Below are 20622 nucleotides of genomic sequence, written 5' to 3'. Positions count from 1 at the left end.
GTTTAATGTTAAAAGAAAGAGTACAACTTTACAATCCAGATCTTGTCTCGTGTAATCGCTCAATCGGTGTTTCAGCTGCGTAAAGACGTCAACATAACGCCTTGTAAACAATGTCACGTAACGTCACATTTACCTCAGGAAAACCCATTCGGTGATCATAAACGCATTATTCAGATAAAATAAAGAAAAATAAACTAGAGAGGGGCATTTTGCTAAATATATGCATCATATAACATATTCATTTACTGTTCTTCAATGTTTAATTTGTTTGAATAAATCCATCAAGTTTTTAAGACTGCCACCATTATGTTGATATTTCAAAAAAACTAACTGAAGTAGAAATATTATGTAGGCTAATTGTAACTTTTATTATTTTAAAAACTTAATTACATGTAATTTTAACAAATCATTCAATTTTAACCTTCAATATTATAGTAATGTAGTACCAACTGACTCTCATGTATATTTTACAGCATTAGTTGAAAGTTTTTTGGGGGGGGGGGGGTTTCTTGAGAAAATTCGAATCGAATCGTGAAATTTGTCAACCCAGCCCTATTAATTACTCGCCCTCATGTCGTTCCAAACCCGTAAGACCTTTGTTCATCTTCAGAACACAAATGAAGACATTTTTAAATCCGAAAGCTCTCTGACCCTCCTATAGACAGCAAGGGTCCTACCATGATCAAGGACATCGGTAAAATAGTTTTCTTTGCGCACACAGTATTCTCGTAGCTTTTTAAAATTACAGTTGAACCCCGGATTACAGGGTTTGGAACGACATGAGGGTGATTAATTAATGACAGAATTTCTATTTTTGGGTGAACTATCCATTTGTAACAAATGAGTTGCCCTCTCAAGAACAAGTTTCATAATTTTTTTTCATGACAAAAAGAACTTCAAACATTAAAGCCCAGTTTCACAGACAGGGCTTAGAGTAAGCCAGGATTAGATCAAAGTTCAGTTAGGACATTTAAGCAATTTTTATGAACGTGCTTAGAAAAAAAAAACATTACTGGTGTGCATCTTGAGACAAAACAAAGGAACTGATATATTTTAAGATTAGTCAATGCAAGTTTCTTTCAGTTGAAACAGCTCAGACTTACATTTTAGTCTAGGACAAGGCTTAAGCCTTGTCTGTGAAACCGGGGGAATATGCAATAAAGTAATACAAAAAATATACTAATTATACAGATGAAAGTGTAAAGCAGTAAAGAACATTTATCGTTTTTAAGTTTTTGTTTCTCTCACTCTTATTTCTTCTAGGTATTTCCCAGTCACTTCACTCAGCAGCGCTGTAAAGATCCCCTGTCGTCATCCTCATCAGAGTTGGACACTCGTCTTTGTGCCAGCTCAACACCGACTCCCAGTGGAAGTTGTCGGTCAGGTAGCACCAGCCAGAGCAACTCCTCAACTACCCTGAGTAATCCCACCTCTACCCACAATTCCCTGAGCGCCTGCACAGTTACACCACAGTCCCTGGGCATCTCCACTGATTTCTGGGATCTCCTGGTCAAGCTGGACAACATGAATGTGAGCCGTAAAGGCAAGGCCTCCATGAAGACTGTGCCTCTAGGGGGTGCTGGTGAGACAGAGGGGACTCTGTTGAGCCTTGAGGCTTCTCCACTGGGCCAGCTGATGAACATGCTCTCCCACCCAGTGATCCGCCGTAGTTCCCTTCTTACTGAGAAACTGCTCCGTCTGCTCTCTTTGATCTCCATCGCTCTGCCTGACAACAAGGCCACGGAGGTTCCAGCCAGCCACCCAGTGCCTCAGGCCCCAACTGCCACACCCTCTGCACCTGCACCTGCCACTCAAAACACAGCGGGGTCAGGGACTATCTCAGTGGTGGCAGGTACGGGCACCACGCAGGGCTCAGTGGCCCCGACGCCCTCTCAACCAGCCACCACGGTATCTGTTGCTACAAGCAGCACCACCACCTCCGGTAGTATTGCTGGTGAGTCTCTCTTAGAGCATTTGAAAACAGTTTAAAACATGGATTTAATATCAGCTGATTTGTGTTGCTGTAACGGTCTCCACTGAGATAAAATTCTAATTATAAAACGGATAGTTCTGGGTCTTGAATAAGATTGGCTGAGCCACATTTGAAGCTGTTTTAAAATAATCTGTAAACTAGAGCTGCTTGATTTAAAAACACAATCACAATTATTTGTCAGTATTGTAATTATGATTATTTAACACTATTAGGAGCGGGTGATTACGTATAATGCTGGTGATTGACCAGACAATTGTGTTTGTGATTTTTGGCAGTAAAATATTGAAATGTTATATCTCATTATTTTAGCTGGAAAACAGAAGCCAGCAGTGAGCAGCACAGACATAGAAACCAAACTGGCCTCTACTGGACTAACAGAGAAACAGCTGCAGCTCTCTGTGGAGGTATTTAATGATGGTGCACGCACATATGTCGCCTCATGTCTGGTTCTCCTAACCCTGGGCTCTTTTGACCCAGCTCAGCAGGCAGATTAGTTACCTCCTGTGGTTTGTGTCCAGGTGCTGACATCCCACTCGTGTTCAGAGGAAGGTCTGGAGGACGCGGCCAACATCCTGCTGCAGCTGTCCAGAGGGGATGCACCGACCCGAGACACTGTATTGAGACTTCTACTCAGCGGGGCACGTCAGCTCGGATACACACTCTGCAAACAAATCGGTCAGTACTACATTACTACCCTGTTTTTGGTGGTATGGTCACTCATTATGGCAGGATTAGGTGCTGAATAGTGAATATGTGGGTCAATATCACTGTAGAGTGCCTTTTGGTGTCCTGTACATAAATAACTCATTTGCCATGATAACTTAGCCTAATATAACACATCCTTTCATAGTCATTTTTATGTTAAGTTTTTATATTCATAACAAAAGCATTACTTGGCTCTTTAGATACGTTTTCTAGATTTTGTTTAGTTTTGTGTAAGAGGATGCGTGTTATTTTGCTAGGTCCCGTTCAAATACAGTATCTTCAAAATATGTAAGTTTAAATATACCAAATTCTCTTCAACAGCCAGACTAAATATTTAGCTAGTCACAGTTTGTTGTAAGCTAATATGCTAATTGAAGCTCAAAATGTCCACCCTGTTGGCCACTTAGACTCGATAGTGGACATAAACATGACAGGGTGGACATAGCGTTCATTTGTAGTTAATATTGCTCAAAACTAAAATTAATGGGGGTGGTATCAATGTGATTGAGGATGCAATTATATTATTTATTATTATTATTATTGTTATTATTTATTATATATATTTTTTTTAATAACCCTGATTAGGAAAGGGACATCATACCGTTCAGAAAATATAATTTGCATCTTAATTTTGCAATGAAAATGTATTTAACAGTAATATATATGTACATGACAGGGTGGACATATATTATGGTTTATACTTCAAATAATGGCCCATAATTATCTAAAAAAAAAAATTTGTGGGAGCTCAGCTAATATGTTTCCTTAGTACTTGAGTGTGTACTGTTTATGATATGACAAAGCGAATGGGAAATTAAAACCAAAATTTGAGTATTGTGAGGATTGAAATGCACTCTATGGTGATATTGACCCATATATTATATGTATATGGCAAGGCATCTGCTAATGTACTTGTGATTGTGTTATCACCATCATGAAGGTTTGTAAATAACCTGTTTTGAAATGTGAAATGTAATCTCTCTCTTTTGCTTCTGGTCTGTATTTAGGCACTTTACTGGCGGAGTTGAGGGAGTATAACCTGGAGCAGCAGAGAAGAGCACGTGCTGATGCTCAGTCTCCTGAAGCTTCTCATGAGGACCCATCCATCACCACACGCCTAAAGGGCAAGATGACCAGCAGGTTAGGACAAACTTTCAACCTCTGTTACAATTTGGGGTAGGTTAGATATTTTTTTTAAGACTATTATTATAAACTTATAAAATAAGATTAAAAATCATTAATACTGTGAATTAATAATATTATTATTATTACAATATAAAATAAATGTTCTATTATAAAAATGTTTTAAAATGGCAAATTTTATGGCATTTTTTTATGGCAAATCTAAATTCTCAGCAGCAATTTCACTAGTCTTCAGTCCTCCTGAAATCATTCTAATATGCTGATTTGGTGTTCAAGAAACATTTCTTATGATCAGTGCTGAAAACAGTTGTGCTGCTTAATATTTGTGAAAACTTTGATAAATTTTTTTAGGGTTCCTTGATGAATAGAAAGTTTGAAATAGAAATGTTTTGAAACATTATAAATGTTTTTACTTTCACTTTTGATCATTTCTTTTGTCTTCGCTAAATAAGTCTTAATTTTTCAAAAAAGGGAAAAAAAAACAGTGACCTCAAACTGTTGAATGATAGCCTCTAGATATAAACTGGTTCAAATCCTATTTAATGTGGTTAATGTTGATAAAAGCTTTTGCTAAATTAGTGAAAATTTAAATTTGCTGCAGACTTTTTCAGAACTTTATCTCCCATCTCCATAAAAGGGTTCTTTACAATAACAGCTTGTAACTGTTGACTTGTTTTTAAATGAATTGCAGATTTGATGGGTCAGAGAGTGTGGTGATCGTGGCAGCTCAGAAGCGCACGTTAGGTGGTCGTGAGCTGCAGCTGCCCTGCATGAGCTCACTCACATCCAAGACCTCCACACAGAAGTTTTTCCTGCGCGTGCTGCAGGTCATCATCCAGCTTAGAGAAGACACACGGCGCGCTAACAAGAAAGCTAAGCAGACAGGAGGAAGACTGAGTAAGTCACTCTTTTAACACAGAGGCGTCCTCTAATCCTTTAAGAACATTTCCATGCTTCATATTGAAGCTTTCAGTTGAGTCTCTTCTCCCATTGAGCGATTATAGACAGCTTCACTGGTCTCTAGTAGGGATGTAAATTTTCGATCATTTCCATGATCGATCGTCGTTTAAATTAACGATCAATTAATTGTTCACCTTAATACTGTGAAATGCGTCTATAGCAGTGGCTTATATTCACCGGCATGACAAGATGTGCAAATGCCACTCAAAACGTAGGCTTTCTCTGAATTAAATGGGTTTTAGTCTAAATAAAAGGCTAGTAGCAGGACTGTAAAATGAATAGATGTGATTTATGATCATTTGATAAAATGAAGAGAGTACGCCGTAGTATGGATCATTTTACTTTGGCTGTTTCAGATCCCGTCACGGAGACTGCTGAATGCGCGTCTTTAAATGGTTTCATTGTATTCGTTGTTTTAATTTAAAACACAATCGCAATGTTTGCAATTGATATTATTGGCATTTAAAATAAAATGATCCCACACGTAACTGCGGCCCGTGGGGCTGCGCCGTGCGGTCAGAGATCTGCTTCCAAAACCATCGGCAGTGCTACGGCAAAACACACGGTTACCCATTTGAAACATTTTAATGTGAGTATTATGACACAAGTGAGGTAGAAACCTTTGTTTATGAGAGAAATAATGGGTTAGCAGGCAAATGTTACATCGTGGTTGCGGTTGCATTCATGCTGTTTGATACCTGTACATTTAAAGACATATGCGGCTTTGTGTTCTGTTTTGCTTGTTGGTCACGAGTTTCCAGGAATTTAATAATATTCATTTTAATAATAAGCATGCGGGGGAAATGAAAGATTTCATGGCCATGAATTAAGAATTCGTTCCTATGACTTAATTCGTTCCCTTATTTTAGTTAAATCATGGGTTTTCTTGGAACAAATTAATGAAACCTAGACAGTGCCCACAAATTAAATCTAACGTAGAAACAAATTAAATTATGAATTATAGCCTAAGCCTTTATATAGACCTGTCCTGCTCGTGTCCCACAGCCCTGTCGAAGCGCAGAGCCCGGTATGAAACAATTATATCTGGGGAAATTATAATTAAACATGACTTAGTTACTACATTTCAATACAAAATAAATTTATATTGTTTCTGTTTTAATGTACTTTTAAAGTTTGGATCACCTTAAAAGCGTAATTTGTACGTTAGTGTATTATTTTCGCGTCACGTCACTCACAGCTGCTTGCATGTGTTTTGCGCATGAGCAGAACGCAGCCCAAAATTAAACTGCTTTAATCGATTGCATCTCTTATCGACAATTAATCGATCATCGATTAGTTGTTGACATCCCTACTCTCTAGATTTATTCTCCATTTGTCTCCGTGTTCTCCAGGTTCGACCAGTCTGGGCTCGGCCAGCAGTATCCAGGCTGCGGTCCGTCAGTTAGAGGCTGAAGCAGACGCCATCATTCAGATGGTGAGAGAGGGGCAGAGGGCACGCCGTCTACAGCAGGCCCCCCCACCCTCTTCATCTGCATCCTCTTCCGCTGCTGCTGCTGCATCCGCATCTGCTGCTGTGGCTGTGGCTGTGGCTGGATCGTCCACCCCCAGTACCTCTGCAACCAACAACCCCCCCGCTGGCACGGCCAGCGCAGCCACGGTTAGCATGGGCCGCACTGACAGCAGGCAGACTGCTACTGACTGTACTCACCCTCACACATACCCATGTTGTTCATAATGTCCTGAGTATTTCTTAATGATGCTTTCTGACTTATCACTTATTACTGACTTATTTATCTTAGTAAAGTTACAATCCAGTTTTTTTTGAGGGATATGTTGCACATAGGGCAGGACGAAAGAGCTAAAAATGTTTCTCAGTTATTCGACAATATTTATTGTTTAGGCCTGTCTCTATTGTAGATGGTATTTCAGTACCTCAGATTCATAATGTTTAATATAAGAAGTAAAATACAGTAAAAATTAGATTTTTTTTTTTTTTACTGCATTTACCTTTATGTATTTAGCAGACAATATCCATAGTATACAATACCGGGTTTATTACAGTACTAGATCAGAAAGCAAGCTAGAGAAAATAAATGAAGAGTTTTTTTCCTAAACAGTTTGTGTCGAGTATTGATATAGTAATAATTTAGTAATAAATTGGGTAAACTACAATATTTACCTTTTTTCAGTTTAGAAGAAATTTGGAAATTCATGCAAAAATGATTTAAGACTTTCCAGCTCTCATTTTTGTTTAAACCTGAGTGTATTATAATATTTAATGTTTTCATACTCAGCGGTGAAACGTCCTGTCAAAAAGGTCTTTAGGAAACCTTAAAAATTCCAGTTAAACTGACTTTGAACTCATGATGCTTAGTTTTATATCACCAACAAAATCATTGCGAAATCTCAATTATTTATTATACTGCCAAGCCCTGATTAAACATCAAATATCATGATACAAGTAAATATTTGCTTGCAGTTCAAATTAAAACTCTGCATCGTCTGAAAGATCACCTCAGCTATATTTGTCAAACACTGGACACTATTTTAAAAGTTACTAAACTTACACTGAACTCACAGTTGTTTTCCAGTGACAAAGTAATTCTGCCATAAAACCTACCAGACCAGTGACTCTTTTCTAAACCCCAAATCTCTGTTCCACTTCTCTACTGCTCTGCCTTCCACTGCATTGTGCTGCATTTAATGCACAAAGACTGTATGCTGCAGTGTTTAAGATATTTGAATGTTGCATGCATCCAGCTTTGTGATTCTCTCTCGTCTCTGGCTTTGTCTCTTTGTGTGTGGTTTGATTTTTGGCTGGCTGTCTATGCTTTTTTTGCCTAAGCTTCATCCCAACCCCCTCTTTCTCGACAAATGTCTGAATGTTTTGATGCATTACACTGAGTCTCAAGCACTGCTTCTGGTTTCAGTCTGTGATTACCACCATTTCATCTTTTTTCCTACATTATACACTGTTTGTTTCTTCTTCTCTGTCGGGGGGAATTGTATTGAATCTCACCCTGTTCCTTGGTTCCCCTGGTTCAGTCGGAGGTGCACTCTGTTGCCGAGCCCCCATCAGCTCAAAGAGATGATTCACCCATGGATGTGGACCAGCCCTCACCCCTAGAGCAGGACCAGGCAGCATTAGGTAAGGTCCTGTGAAACAGTAGATGTGATGTCTTAGGAACATCAGTGGCTGGAATTATAGCATAAAAATCACTTTTGTTTTTTAATCATACGTGACTGCTTTAATTTATAGTAGCACTGCAAGGTGTCTACCAGTTATTTGATCTTAAATTAATTTGTGAAAATGGATGAAAATGTGCTTATCTGGTGCTGCGTTGAAAAATCATGGTCTGAAATGACTGGTTTATATAGAATGCACGTTAAAATATGATTTGTGTGTAGGTGAAGAGAGCAGCAGTCAGCAGGAACAAGAGGAGCGTTTGCCTGACCTGCCACTGTTGAGTGAGCAGCTGTTGCTGGATGAGCTATGGGATATGCTAGGGGAGTGTCTGAAAGAGCTTGAGGAGTCTCATGACCAACATGCCGTTTTAGGTATATTTATTTTTGAATGATTTTAGAAATTAGGGAATCATTTTGTGCTAACAATTCTCTTTGTTCTGCTGTAGTGCTACAACCTGCAGTGGAGGCCTTTTTCCTGGTGCACGCCACTGAGCGGGAAAGCAAACCTCCGGTTCGAGACACTCGAGAGAGCCAGCTGTCACACATCAAGGACGAGCCACCCCCCCTGTCCCCCGCACCACTTACTCCTGCCACCCCCTCTTCTCTGGACCCCTTCTTTTCCAGGGAGCCCTCCTCTATGCACATCTCCTCCAACCTGCCTCCAGACACACAGAAGTTCCTGCGTTTCGCAGGTGAGTCAATCAAACACAAGCTGTTCTGTGGTCCCTTATGGAGGTACACAGTGTAGAGGAACACATGATGAATACTGATGAAGGCTGTCCCCGATATGAACTCCCTCTCTGTCTTAAACAGAGACCCACCGCACAGTGCTGAATCAGATCCTGCGACAGTCCACCACTCATCTGGCAGATGGGCCATTCGCCGTTTTGGTTGACTACATCCGTATCTTGGACTTTGATGTCAAGCGCAAGTAAGAGACTGCCTTTTATTGGCTAAATTCAAAAGAAAAAATAACAGTATTTAAAATATTATAATAATGTCATACACTCTTCACTGAGTGCTTACACAGAAGCACACGGGAGAGTTTGAAAGCCGCGTCTCTCAGCGGATGCCTAATATATCTGCACATAGACACTCCGCGGACAGATGCCTGCTTTCAAACTCTCCCGTGTGCTTCTGTGTAAGCGCTCAGTGAAGAGTGTGAAGCGAAGAGCATTGTAGCCAATCACAGTCATATCTGTTGAGCACGTGAACACATTGGCCAATCAGCAGTGTTTTAAGAGTCAATTAAAAATGTAAGTACTGACTGGTACCGGAGTCAGTATTTTTGACAACGCTATTGTATGACACATGATTTTTTTTTTTTTTTGCTGTAATTCTAATTATAAATTAGTGTATTAAAGTAGTGAATGTCTAATAAGAATCGTTATGGAGAATGAGAATTACAAAAACTCAGAAGTAAAACATCTGTAATGTAGTGATTAGAATTTGTGGAAAATGTGCTGTCGTCAATATATCTAAACAGACTTTTTGTATATGCAAAATATACTTTACCATTTTTATTTTACGGTTTTGGGGGTGAAATAAAACCCAGTTACATGTATTTCTGTGTTCTTTTTTATATATATAAATTTATTACTTAGTTTTTGAGGGGGTTCTCTGTCCTTATTTGGGTTTCTACTTTCTCTTTTTTTTTTTTTTCTCTGGGTTAAGTATTTTATCTAACAAGTGTGTCTCTTAGGTATTTCCGTCAGGAGTTGGAGCGTCTTGATGAGGGCCTGAGGAAAGAGGATATGGCCGTCCATGTGAGGAGAGACCATGTCTTTGAAGATTCTTACAGAGAGCTGCACCGCAAAAGCCCAGAGGACATGAAGAACAGACTGTAAATCTATCATGCTTTCTCATTCTGCCACTCTCTCTCTCACGCAAACATGCCTAGTATTTTACAGATAGCAGCAAGAGCAGGGCAGTTTAGTTTTATTCTTATGGTTTCTTTCTCTACAGGTATATCGTCTTTGAAGGAGAGGAGGGTCAGGATGCAGGTGGCCTGTTAAGGGAATGGTACATGATCATCTCCAGAGAAATGTTCAATCCTATGTACGCCCTGTTCCGCACTTCTCCTGGCGACCGGGTCACCTACACCATCAACCCATCCTCCCACTGCAACCCCAACCATCTCAGCTACTTCAAGTTTGTGGGACGTGTGGTGGCTAAAGCGGTCTATGACAACAGGCTATTAGAGTGTTACTTCACACGCAGCTTCTACAAGCACATCCTGGGCAAGAGCGTCAGGTACCAGCAAGAATCTGTCAGGTTTAGGTCTTATTTATCTCAAAGATCTTTATGAAACAAGCTGAATTTTTTTGTGGTTCATAGGTATACAGACATGGAAAGCGAAGACTATCCCTTCTTCCAGGGTCTGGTCTACTTGTTGGAGAATGACGTGTCCACTCTGGGCTACGAGCTGACATTCAGCACAGAGGTGGGAGTTTCATTTTGATTACAAGCACACTACCTTATTTCTGTCATTTTTAGGTATCGAGAAACAGGCATGATAATCACCACCTCATGTTCACAGGTCCAAGAGTTTGGCGTATGTGAAGTGAGAGATCTGAAGGCCAATGGTGCAAACATTATTGTCACAGAGGAGAATAAGAAAGAATATGTGCATCTGGTCTGCCAGATGAAGATGACAGGTGAGCATACACTCCAATAAACATCACTGCTAGTGAGGAACGAGGAGGCTCAGGAGTCTATCAGAGAGCTGAAACATCTGTGTTTCTCAGGTGCAATCCGTAAGCAGCTGGCTGCCTTCTTAGAGGGCTTTTATGAGATCATCCCCAAGAGACTGATCTCCATCTTCACTGAGCAAGAGCTAGAGCTGCTCATCTCCGGCCTGCCCACCATCGACATTGACGACCTCAAGGCCAATACAGAATACCACAAATATCAATCCAGTTCTATTCAGGTTTGTACACAAGGACAAAAGGACAATATGAAATGAATCTGTTTACTATTGTTTTATGACTGATGTCTTCATCTCTGCACATCATTCTGAAGTTTTCCTTGATCTTTGATCAAAATGCCATTTACTGCTGTCACACAGCCAAGGAAAGGACCGTAACCAATAGAGTGCTGCAGAGATGACGTATTTTTGCAGGCCAGCCTGGAATTTAGCGTCACCCTGGTTCTCTCAATAGAACTTTTCCATTTGACTTTTGGATTATTGAAGAAAAGAAGCTCTATGACCAATAAGTGCTTAGGATTCCGACAACTATTTAAATCTCTATGTAATAGCAGATTAGAATAGAATGTCCCCCTATAATCTCTGTAGTCCCATTTTGTAACTTGTTAGCAACCACCTTTTTCAAGACAAGTCAAAGTGGGATAATGTATTTTACGTTGTAGAATAAACCATGATATCTTGAACTTGTTAGCCACAGACCTTATTTCAGGCATTTCACCAAAAACCCATTGACTTTGCAGTGGAAGTGCAGAAATCCTGACTCATTTCTGGGTTTTAGAACTTAATCCTTCAACACTTTGTAATTTTATAGCCTGCAAGATATTTTCCTACTATGTTTTGTACTTTTCTTTTTTTTTTTTGTCTTAATAGCCCATTTAAGCATTTACTTATCCAGATGTATTCTCTACCTGGTTTCAACTTTCTGTCCTCCTTACTCTCCCACAGATCCAGTGGTTCTGGCGTGCATTACGATCCTTTGACCAGGCTGACCGGGCAAAATTCCTGCAGTTTGTTACAGGCACATCTAAAGTGCCACTGCAGGGCTTTGCTGCATTGGAGGGAATGAATGGCATCCAGAAGTTCCAGATCCACAGAGACGACCGCTCCACTGACCGCCTGCCCTCTGCGCACACTTGGTAAATGAGCCCCGATGCCTCAAGACGCGCAATACAAATGTTTCCACACGATGCATTCAGAAATTCCATAATGCATGCAATGTAGCATGTAGATTTTAGAGCTGCTTTATTACATGACAATTGTGGTCTTATGCACAACCAAAAATTCTTTCACACCTCTTATTCTCTCTCTCCTACCAGCTTTAACCAGTTGGACCTCCCAGCGTATGAGAGCTACGAGAAGTTAAGACACATGCTGCTGCTGGCCATTCAGGAATGTTCTGAAGGCTTTGGACTGGCCTAAAGACTCCTAAACCTGCACACAGACACACACACAGAGATATGTAGACTTACATGTTGTTAACTTATGACACACATGCATATTCACACTATCATACATACGGCCAAGACCTACTTCTAATCCACATAAAACAAACAGATGGACGGCTAAACGAGTGACAGAGATGTATTGACATTGCCTACTACACACAGAGCCTCTCATTGACACACCGAACTGTATTTGGTATATGTGTGTGTCTCACTTCCCTATTAAAATTACAGAGCCCGAGAGAGGATCACAAAGGATATCTGCGGACTAATATAAAAGACATTTTCTCCATTTAGTTTGGTTTCTCTGTACAAAAGGTTTGGGAGTTTATTATGTTTAATCTTTTTTGTTCTTCTCTGGCTGTTAAAAAAAAAAAGAGAGGGCTGTTTTGTGTGTAAAGAGGATGGTTGTAACCCTCTGGCGGGGGGGAAAAAAAGTTGATTGTCCTCTGTTGCTAATGTGTGACCTCACTAGCTTTGCAAATGGGAACTTTAATTTGGGGGAGGGGAAGTCATGGACAAGGGCGGGAGGGCGAGAACATGGAGTGAGGTTTTGGTGAAATTGCAGACATGCAGGGATTTTCAGAACGGGGACATTTTTAGGCAACTTTTGTGGTATTTTTGGAGAGGAACACAGATTTGAGAAGTGAAGGACTGAGACATTGAACCGCGGGTGCTCAGACACATGCGGTTATTACCCAACTGCTGATGCAGCCTCTCAGCAGCTAATCAGAACGTAAATTGCTACATAAATAAATGCATAAAATGAGCCCACTGTGTCCTCTAGAGTTGTTTCAATGTATGCCTTACACATTTGCACTAACAGGAGCAAATATCATTTATATGTTAAGAAATATACTGATGGAGGTCCATGGAAACTAACTTGACACATGCTGTGGGGTCCAAGTATTAAAAGCTCTATTCTTCATCCTGAGTTATGTATGAGGAATTCTGTCCAGTTATTGATCACCTGCATGAGTGTCACATTTATTGCTTTGGGTTTTTGTTTATCAGCATTTTAGGACGGGCTTTTTAGCCTTTGTTCTTGCCCTCGCCCTCTTCCACTCTTTTTGCATGGGAGCTGGTGTGAAGTGCAATGAGTGGCTCAGACCATCTGGAGCTTCCAGTAATGTCCCTGCTGGGCATCCGTGCTGTTAGGATACAGTTCATCACGCCTGCTTTCTCCTCCTCTCCCCAGACTGCAGGAGTCCACTTGGTTAGACTGACAGCTCTCAACATAAAGTGCGAGATCAAAGGTGAGAGAGGATGTTGGAGCTGTGATCTTTTCCTGAATTTCAATGTTTCTTCTGTTTATTCCATGGAACCCTGAAATTATTTTTTTCTTTCAAATTTGGTGTTCCAAAAATGACCAGTCATTTAAAAATTGCTTGTAACTGATCTGCATGAGCTCAGATTAATCGGTTTCAAAAAGAAATACAAAACAGCCTAGTTGAAAGCAAGCAAGTTGAGACTAAAAAATTGGAATCTAATATTTGGTAGTAATATAGCATAAATTATAGCGCATAAAACCTGTTTCATATGTCTCGTTTGGGGGGTTGTTGTTATACAATGTGAGCAAATTGAGTAAGTTTTAGTCCAGTGTGATAACATTTAACTACCATTTTCAGGCAGAAGAAAATCCTCTCTGGGTCAAAATGACCAGAATACAGCATGGTTAAACCATCAGCATGTGCCTATAGTTCACTGTTATGCAGACTATGAAAGTTTATCTTTTTCCCCAAATCTAGGTCTAATTTCCAGCACTAACAGTGAAGGAAATTATGCATCTGCAAATAACGGACACTTCCATCATTAATGTTTTCATTCAATCGTTTTAATTCTCATTAAAGGTGTATGCAATGTGACTTGCTATAAAAACATAATTTTCAAGGTTGGACTAAAACCGGTGGTTTACCTCAACATTGTATGTTCAGAAAAACTTCTCATAATATTTGACTAATCAGTTGTGATTTTGCATTTCAGACTAGCCAGCAGAGGGAGTGAAGTGATCTATTAGTTATTAAATTTACACACTAATGCTTTTCTAAATATTTTCTTTCAGGTAAAAAGTAATCAGTTATGGTGACATGTATGCATGATTTTTGATTAAACTCGTACCTTTGTTTTTGTTTTGCCTGATCAATAAACAAATCAATAGTTATTAATAATGCAAGCAGTTTGGAGAAAGCATTTGTGCAGGTATCCTAAACAAAGTTGCTCTTATGGTTTCCTAAATGTTTTTCAGTTGTCAGAGTTTATTACCTTAAATATACAGATTTATATTTAGGAGAATGTCTAGTGCAAGGCATAAAGCCAGTTCATTAACGAAGTGTGTTTTTTGAGGGAAAGCCAGAGCACTTTTAGTGTAGTGCAGTGTGCATAAATCAGCTCACATATTGACTATCCTGGAGAGATGATAAGGAAGGAAATAAATGGGCTGCTTCATTTTTCAGGCCAACTGAAAGGCAATTAACTTCATGCTCCTAAATGAGAATGTATATTTTAACCTTGAGTAGTGCTAGTGATAATTTCCTGAACAGACGTCCCATTTAATGCTATTATATTAAGCTGTGAAAAGCTTCACTGTATGATCCAGCAAATCATATTGTTTGCAGAGCATGTTACAATTAGTTTTAGGCCATTATGCGTATGTCATTAGTCAACATTATCAGTGACTGTGTTTATGGGAAACAATTAAGAGCTACTGAGATTTAAATAAATGTACTGATATTTTTCAGAGCATAATTTTAGATCTTTCAATTCTATGACATTATGTGAAAAGCCGATGCGATTGAATTAACAGTTGCGTTTTTAGTGACAACATCTTTCACATTTTCACCGGTTGTTCAATGAATCCCACTGTAGAACCCGAAATGTTGCCTTTTAAATGTTTTCTCACCTTTGTTCTTCTGCTTCACTTGCTTTTCATCAGTCTGGAAATGGATTGGGAGTCTCTGTTCAAATCAGAGGCTGAGAAAACCTCTTTCCAGTAGCACAGACACCACTGCGGCTGGCATGACCTCATAGTCAAATTAACTTATGAACAGACTCTGCATTCTAGCAGTGGCCATTATAAATCAAGCGCCGACTCTCTCCTTCCTGTCTTCATCTCTGGTCTCTGTTTCCCTTTATCTTCATCTCTCTCACTCATTTTCAGCACAATAACCAGAGACCGAGAGAGAGAGATTAACGTCATAGCTTGTCCCACTTTAGATCCTGAGGAGAGAAGCTGGATGAAACAATGGTGCTGTTTTGTCTGCATTTGTGACCAAAAGACTGAATTGATAATGAAGAGATCAGTGTGTTACACTCTGGCCTCTCTTGCAGATCTAAAACATCATGCAGATAGGATCGGTAATGGTTAACCTGACATTTCCAGCCAGAGATGTTGCATTTAAATGCACGTTACAACATGGGACCACTCTTGGGGTCGCTGGTTTAGCTTGGTTATTTTGTGGCTGCTAATAGATTAATTGAATTCATTAAGTGGATGTGAGGTCATTCTGATGGTCTGACCTAGTGTTAATCACTGAGTAATTGAAGGGTAATGATGGAGGCAGAGCTCAGTGGCTTCTCTCCAACTCATGAATTATTGATGGACCAAAAGTCCAGATTACTTAAACGTAATATTACAATTAGTGCCACATTTACAGTTGACTGCACGGTTAAAATAAATAAATATATATATATATATATATATATATATATATATATATATATATATATATAAAACCAATGTTATTGGAGTAGATTTTACTAAACTTCGTTTAATTTGATATATTACTTGCCATTTCATAATTATTTGTGAAATTTACTTGCAATTTGTGAAATAGTGAAAATAGTTAAGTAATTCCTATACAATCATGCAGAAAATATGTAATTATGCAGTAATTACATATTATATATTACATATACATGAATTACATATACAAATATGTAATTACAAATAATTGTAATTATTAAAAATAATTATTTTTATTTATTTATGCAGATCGTGTGTGTGTGTATATGTATATATTGTGTGTGCGTGTGTGTATATATACAGTGGGGCAAAAAAGTATTTAGTCAGCCACCAATTGTGCAAGTTCTCCCACTTAAAAAGATGAGAGAGGCCTGTAATTTTCATCATAGGTATACCTCAACTATGAGAGACAAAATGAGAAAAAAGGATTTTTAAAGAATTAATTGGTAAATTCCTCGGTAAAATAAGTATTTGGTCACCTACAAACAAGCAAGATTTCTGGCTCTCACAGACCTGTAACTTCTTCTTTAAGAGGCTCCTCTGTCCTCCACTCGTTACCTGTATTAATGGCATCTGTTTGAACTTGTTATCAGTATAAAAGACACCTGTCCACAACCTCAAACAGTCCAACTCCAAACTCCACCATGGCCAAGACCAAAGAGCTGTCAAAGGACACCAGAAACAACATTGTGGACCTGCACCAGGCTGGGAAGACTGAATCTGCAATAGGTAAGCAGCTTGGTGTGAAGAAATCAACTGTGGGAGCAATTATTAGAAAATGGAAGACAAAATGATCACAAGAACTGTGAGCAAAAATCCCAGAACCACACGGGGGGACCTAGTGAATGACCTGCAGAGAGCTGGGACCAAAGTAACAAAGGCTACCATCAGTAACACACTGCGCCGCCAGGGACTCAAATCCTGCAGTGCCAGACGTGTCCCCCTGCTTAAGCCAGTACATGTCCGGGCCCGTCTGAAGTTTGCTAGAGAGCATTTGGATGATCATATGTTCAGATGAAACCAAAATAGAACTTTTTGGTAAAAACTCAACTTGTCGTGTTTGGAGGAGAAAGAATGCTGAGTTGCATCCAAAGAACACCATACCTACTGTGAAGCATGGGGGTGGAAACATCATGTTTTGGACCAGGACGACTGATCTGTGTAAACGAAAGAATGAATGGGGCCATGTATCGTGAGATTTTGAGTGAAAACCTCCTTCCATCAGCAAGGGCATTGAAGATGAAACGTGGCTGGGTCTTTCAGCATGACAATGATCCCAAACACACCGCCCGAACAGCGAAGGAGTGGCTTCGTGAAGCATTTCAAGGTCCTGGAGTGGCCTAGCCAGTCTCCAGATCTCAACCCCATCGAAAATCTTTGGAGGGAGTTGAAAGTCCGTGTTGCCCAGCGACAGCCCCAAAACATTACTGCTCTAGAGGAGATCTGCATGGAGGAATGGGCCAAAATACCAGCAACAGTGTGTGAAAACCTTGTGAAGACTTACAGAAAACGTTTGACCTCTGTCATTGCCAACAAAGGGTATATAACAAAGTATTGAGATGAAATTTTGTTATTGACCAAATACTTATTTTTCACCATAATTTGCAAATAAATTCTTTAAAAATCCTACAATGTGATTTTCTGGATTTTTTTTTTTTTTCCTCATTTTGTCTCTCATAGTTGAGGTATACCTATGATGAAAATTACAGGCCTCTCTCATCTTTTTAAGTGGGAGAACTTGCACAATTGGTGGCTGACTAAATACTTTTTTGCCCCACTGTAAACACACACATACACAAACTTGGAATTGGTAGAGTTTGTAATTTTTCTGAAGGAAGTCTCATGCTCAAAACAATTTTGTTATTGCAATTTAAAACCACTTCCAATTTTATATATATATATATATTTATATTTCAGTTTATCAACAGCATGAAGTGCCTTTAACTTTTCATTAAACTCAAAGGCTTTGGGAAACCTTGACAAAATGTTTATTAAATCATAAATGTTAAATTTAAAACAATTTTAAAATGAATCAAAATAAAACACTTGCTGTTTTTAGGTTGAAGAATACAGTGACGTAGTACAGAATCAACAACTATTGTAATATTCCGACTAAAACTGTTCTCTGCTATTTAAGTGTTGTGAATTATGAAATATATAGGTCATAACTGTGCTACAAAAAAGAAAGTTTCTTGAATTGCTATTTTGAGCTTGTGGGGGTGCGGGTTTGAATCTGATCCGTGTAGCATTTTGAGCCCAATCCCTCATCTTTGTGTTGTTCTTGACTTAACTATAAAAAAGTTAAAAATAATAAAAATCACTAAATAGTAGGCAGGGACAATGAAATAATCAAATACAGCATCCCATGCTTTCATTTCCAGCTCATTTTTTCCACCACTTTAGCGCCATCTCTAGAGTGCCGCTATTTTAGAAAAGAGCCCAGCTGTTTGATACAAAAATTCCCATCAAATCGTCCTTTGATCATATCGCTGTAATTTGGTTTTTGGTGGTTGACAGTCTATTTGTAGCCTTGGAAAATCATACTTATTCAAAGCAGCTGTTTTGCATGAGCTTTTGTTATTGCATTTGATGCCATTAATGCAAACTGGCAACTCCCTGTGCGAGGTTTTCAAGATGAACCTTCAAGCTTCATTTGTCCTGCCTGATTTGGGATGTGCTCATGGGCCTGTCACAAATTGAGGTCCTTTAACAGAAGGCTGGGCATTAGTTTCCGGGTTAAAGGGCAGCGACTGGTGTTTTTCAGCATGTGTGTGTGTGTGTGTGTGTGTCATGACACACCTGCAGGAATGACTCTTCCTGTAAGTGTGGCACTGAACACAAAGCCAGATAATGTCACATAACAAAGAGATTCATTCTAACTCACTCACAAGCACTGACCTTTACTGTATACCTACAGACTCGTCTGCAGTGTGCTTGATTTGTGTAGATGGAGAGATGGGAGTGTCTGATTGCTTATTTTCACCTTGCTTGCCATCAGAATCTGTAGAAAAATCTGCCATTTTGCATGGAGTCCCCTTTCCTCATGAATCAAATTGTGCGTGATTAATTTGTCATTCAACCGTGCGCTAGTTTGAGTAAAAGGCTCCTTTAGTCACAATACATCAGCCTCAAGAGTGGCTGAACAGATTTTACTTTTAATTTCCCAGAAGTGATTTCATTCACAAATAAAATGGTTAAGATCGTTTAGAGGGCATAAATGAAAGGTTTACCCTTTCACAGTTTATTTCACACCTTTCCGCTTTATGTATAATCTCCATATACACTGTAAAAATGGTTTAAATATGTTTTTAATATAATTATAATTAATATTTTTACTTTTTGAAATATTAAATGTTTTTTTCACTTGAAGTGAAATTGTATATCTTGACTCTCTCTCTCTCTCTCTCTCTCTCTCTCTATATATATATATATATTTACAGTTTTAAACGGCTTTAGTAAGGTTTATGCTTCAAACATGAAAAAATATATTAAAATAAAATGAGAAATTTATGCATTATATACACACTACTGTGCATATTAGAATCATTTAAATATGTGACACTGAAAACTGGAGCAATAAAATCTTAAAATAGAAAATTTATTTTAAAATGTAATCACAATATTACTGTTTTACAGCGTTGTTAAATAGTATACATATACATATATACATACATACATACAATTAGAAAATAAAGAATTTTTGAAATGTAAAATAGATGTAATGTATAGATAGGTGTGAAAAATATATGTATGAAATATGAAAGGTGTCTTATCTTTAAAATACAGTATCATTTTACAGTAAAGTATACAGTAAAAATACAGTATTTCCCCCTTTTTCCTTTTTTATTTTATCTGTCATATTCTGTGTCCTATGTATAATTAATAATAATAATAATTTCAGTGCTTTCAATAAAAATTTGGATTACTGAAAGAAAATAATAAAATAAATAATGATAATTAAATACATTATCCTGAAAATAGGTTGTTTCTTTTTTTGCTAAGTTTTTATATATCAATATAGGGGGGGCAATAATGGTGATTAAGAAAGTGATTTTTCTTTTATTTTGTTTTATTTATTTATTTTTGCACTACATATGTGTATTATACACGCACACAAAAAAACACACTCCTGGATCTTCTCTTTCTATATTTCATCCGCCACTTTCAAGGAGAGAGTGTAGGGAAGGATGAATGGAAAGCTTTCCCTGTGCCACACCATACAAATGCTGCATAACAATGCTCTAATTAGCATAATATATAGTTCTCATCCTTATTACTCGCGCCCACCAAACCAACAGCAAGAAGCCTTTAATGGTGCTGTAGAACAGCGCTCTGCCTTTTACCATGTCATCCCTCCTCTGCCTGACTGAATCTCTCCTCCTGTTCTGACAGATCCTGCCAATCACCGACCAAATTATGGACACATTTCATCTGGCACCAGGGGAATGCAGAGTGGAAATCAGGATGAAGACAATAAAGGAATGGTCAGAGAATGAAGGGAAGGGAGGAGAAGCGGAGAGTGAAGAAAAAGAGGCAGGGAGCTAGAAGAAAAAAGGGTGATGTCACTGGCTCTTGACGGCAGCCAATCAGAGACGGGGAGAGGCAGCGAGGGAGCCAGGAGAGGGTGTGTTTTCCTCGCACTGCAGCATCAGCAGTGAAGAGAGGCCACAATCAATCTGACACAGAGCAGGAGACACAAGAACCTTCAGGGACAGATAAAACAACAGAGTTGCCAGAGGAGGACGGAAACCCGAAGCCGTTTCTGAACTGCAGAGGTAAGTGG

At 38.8% G+C, this 20622-nt stretch overlaps 2 protein-coding genes across 5 annotated transcripts in view; both read left to right on the top strand.

Moving 5' to 3' along the window:
• Positions 1–13031, top strand: part of huwe1 (HECT, UBA and WWE domain containing E3 ubiquitin protein ligase 1) — a 47073-nt gene extending 34042 nt beyond the window's left edge. The window contains exons 73-89 of the mRNA XM_058763825.1: positions 1264–1954; positions 2303–2397; positions 2512–2668; positions 3706–3838; positions 4533–4738; positions 6154–6419; positions 7808–7910; positions 8171–8320; positions 8395–8640; positions 8762–8879; positions 9651–9791; positions 9914–10201; positions 10286–10391; positions 10488–10605; positions 10696–10877; positions 11601–11791; positions 11972–13031. Coding sequence (XP_058619808.1) covers positions 1264–1954; positions 2303–2397; positions 2512–2668; positions 3706–3838; positions 4533–4738; positions 6154–6419; positions 7808–7910; positions 8171–8320; positions 8395–8640; positions 8762–8879; positions 9651–9791; positions 9914–10201; positions 10286–10391; positions 10488–10605; positions 10696–10877; positions 11601–11791; positions 11972–12074 — 3294 coding nt within the window. The 3' untranslated portion in view covers positions 12075–13031. The remainder of the gene's footprint in view (positions 1–1263; positions 1955–2302; positions 2398–2511; positions 2669–3705; positions 3839–4532; positions 4739–6153; positions 6420–7807; positions 7911–8170; positions 8321–8394; positions 8641–8761; positions 8880–9650; positions 9792–9913; positions 10202–10285; positions 10392–10487; positions 10606–10695; positions 10878–11600; positions 11792–11971) is intronic.
• Positions 13032–13150: 119 nt separating this feature from the next.
• The window catches only part of l1cama (L1 cell adhesion molecule, paralog a), a 60874-nt gene continuing 53402 nt past the window's right edge, over positions 13151–20622 (top strand). For all 4 annotated transcript variants that reach the window (XM_058763289.1, XM_058763288.1, XM_058763287.1 and 1 more), the window contains exons 1-2: positions 13151–13353; positions 20232–20614. The gene's annotated coding sequence lies outside the window, so the exon portion shown is untranslated. The remainder of the gene's footprint in view (positions 13354–20231; positions 20615–20622) is intronic.

The sequence above is a fragment of the Onychostoma macrolepis genome, chromosome 23 (assembly GCF_012432095.1).
Source record: "Onychostoma macrolepis isolate SWU-2019 chromosome 23, ASM1243209v1, whole genome shotgun sequence".
Taxonomy (NCBI): Eukaryota; Metazoa; Chordata; class Actinopteri; order Cypriniformes; family Cyprinidae; genus Onychostoma; species Onychostoma macrolepis.
This window is presented reverse-complemented; position numbering and strand designations above follow the sequence as displayed.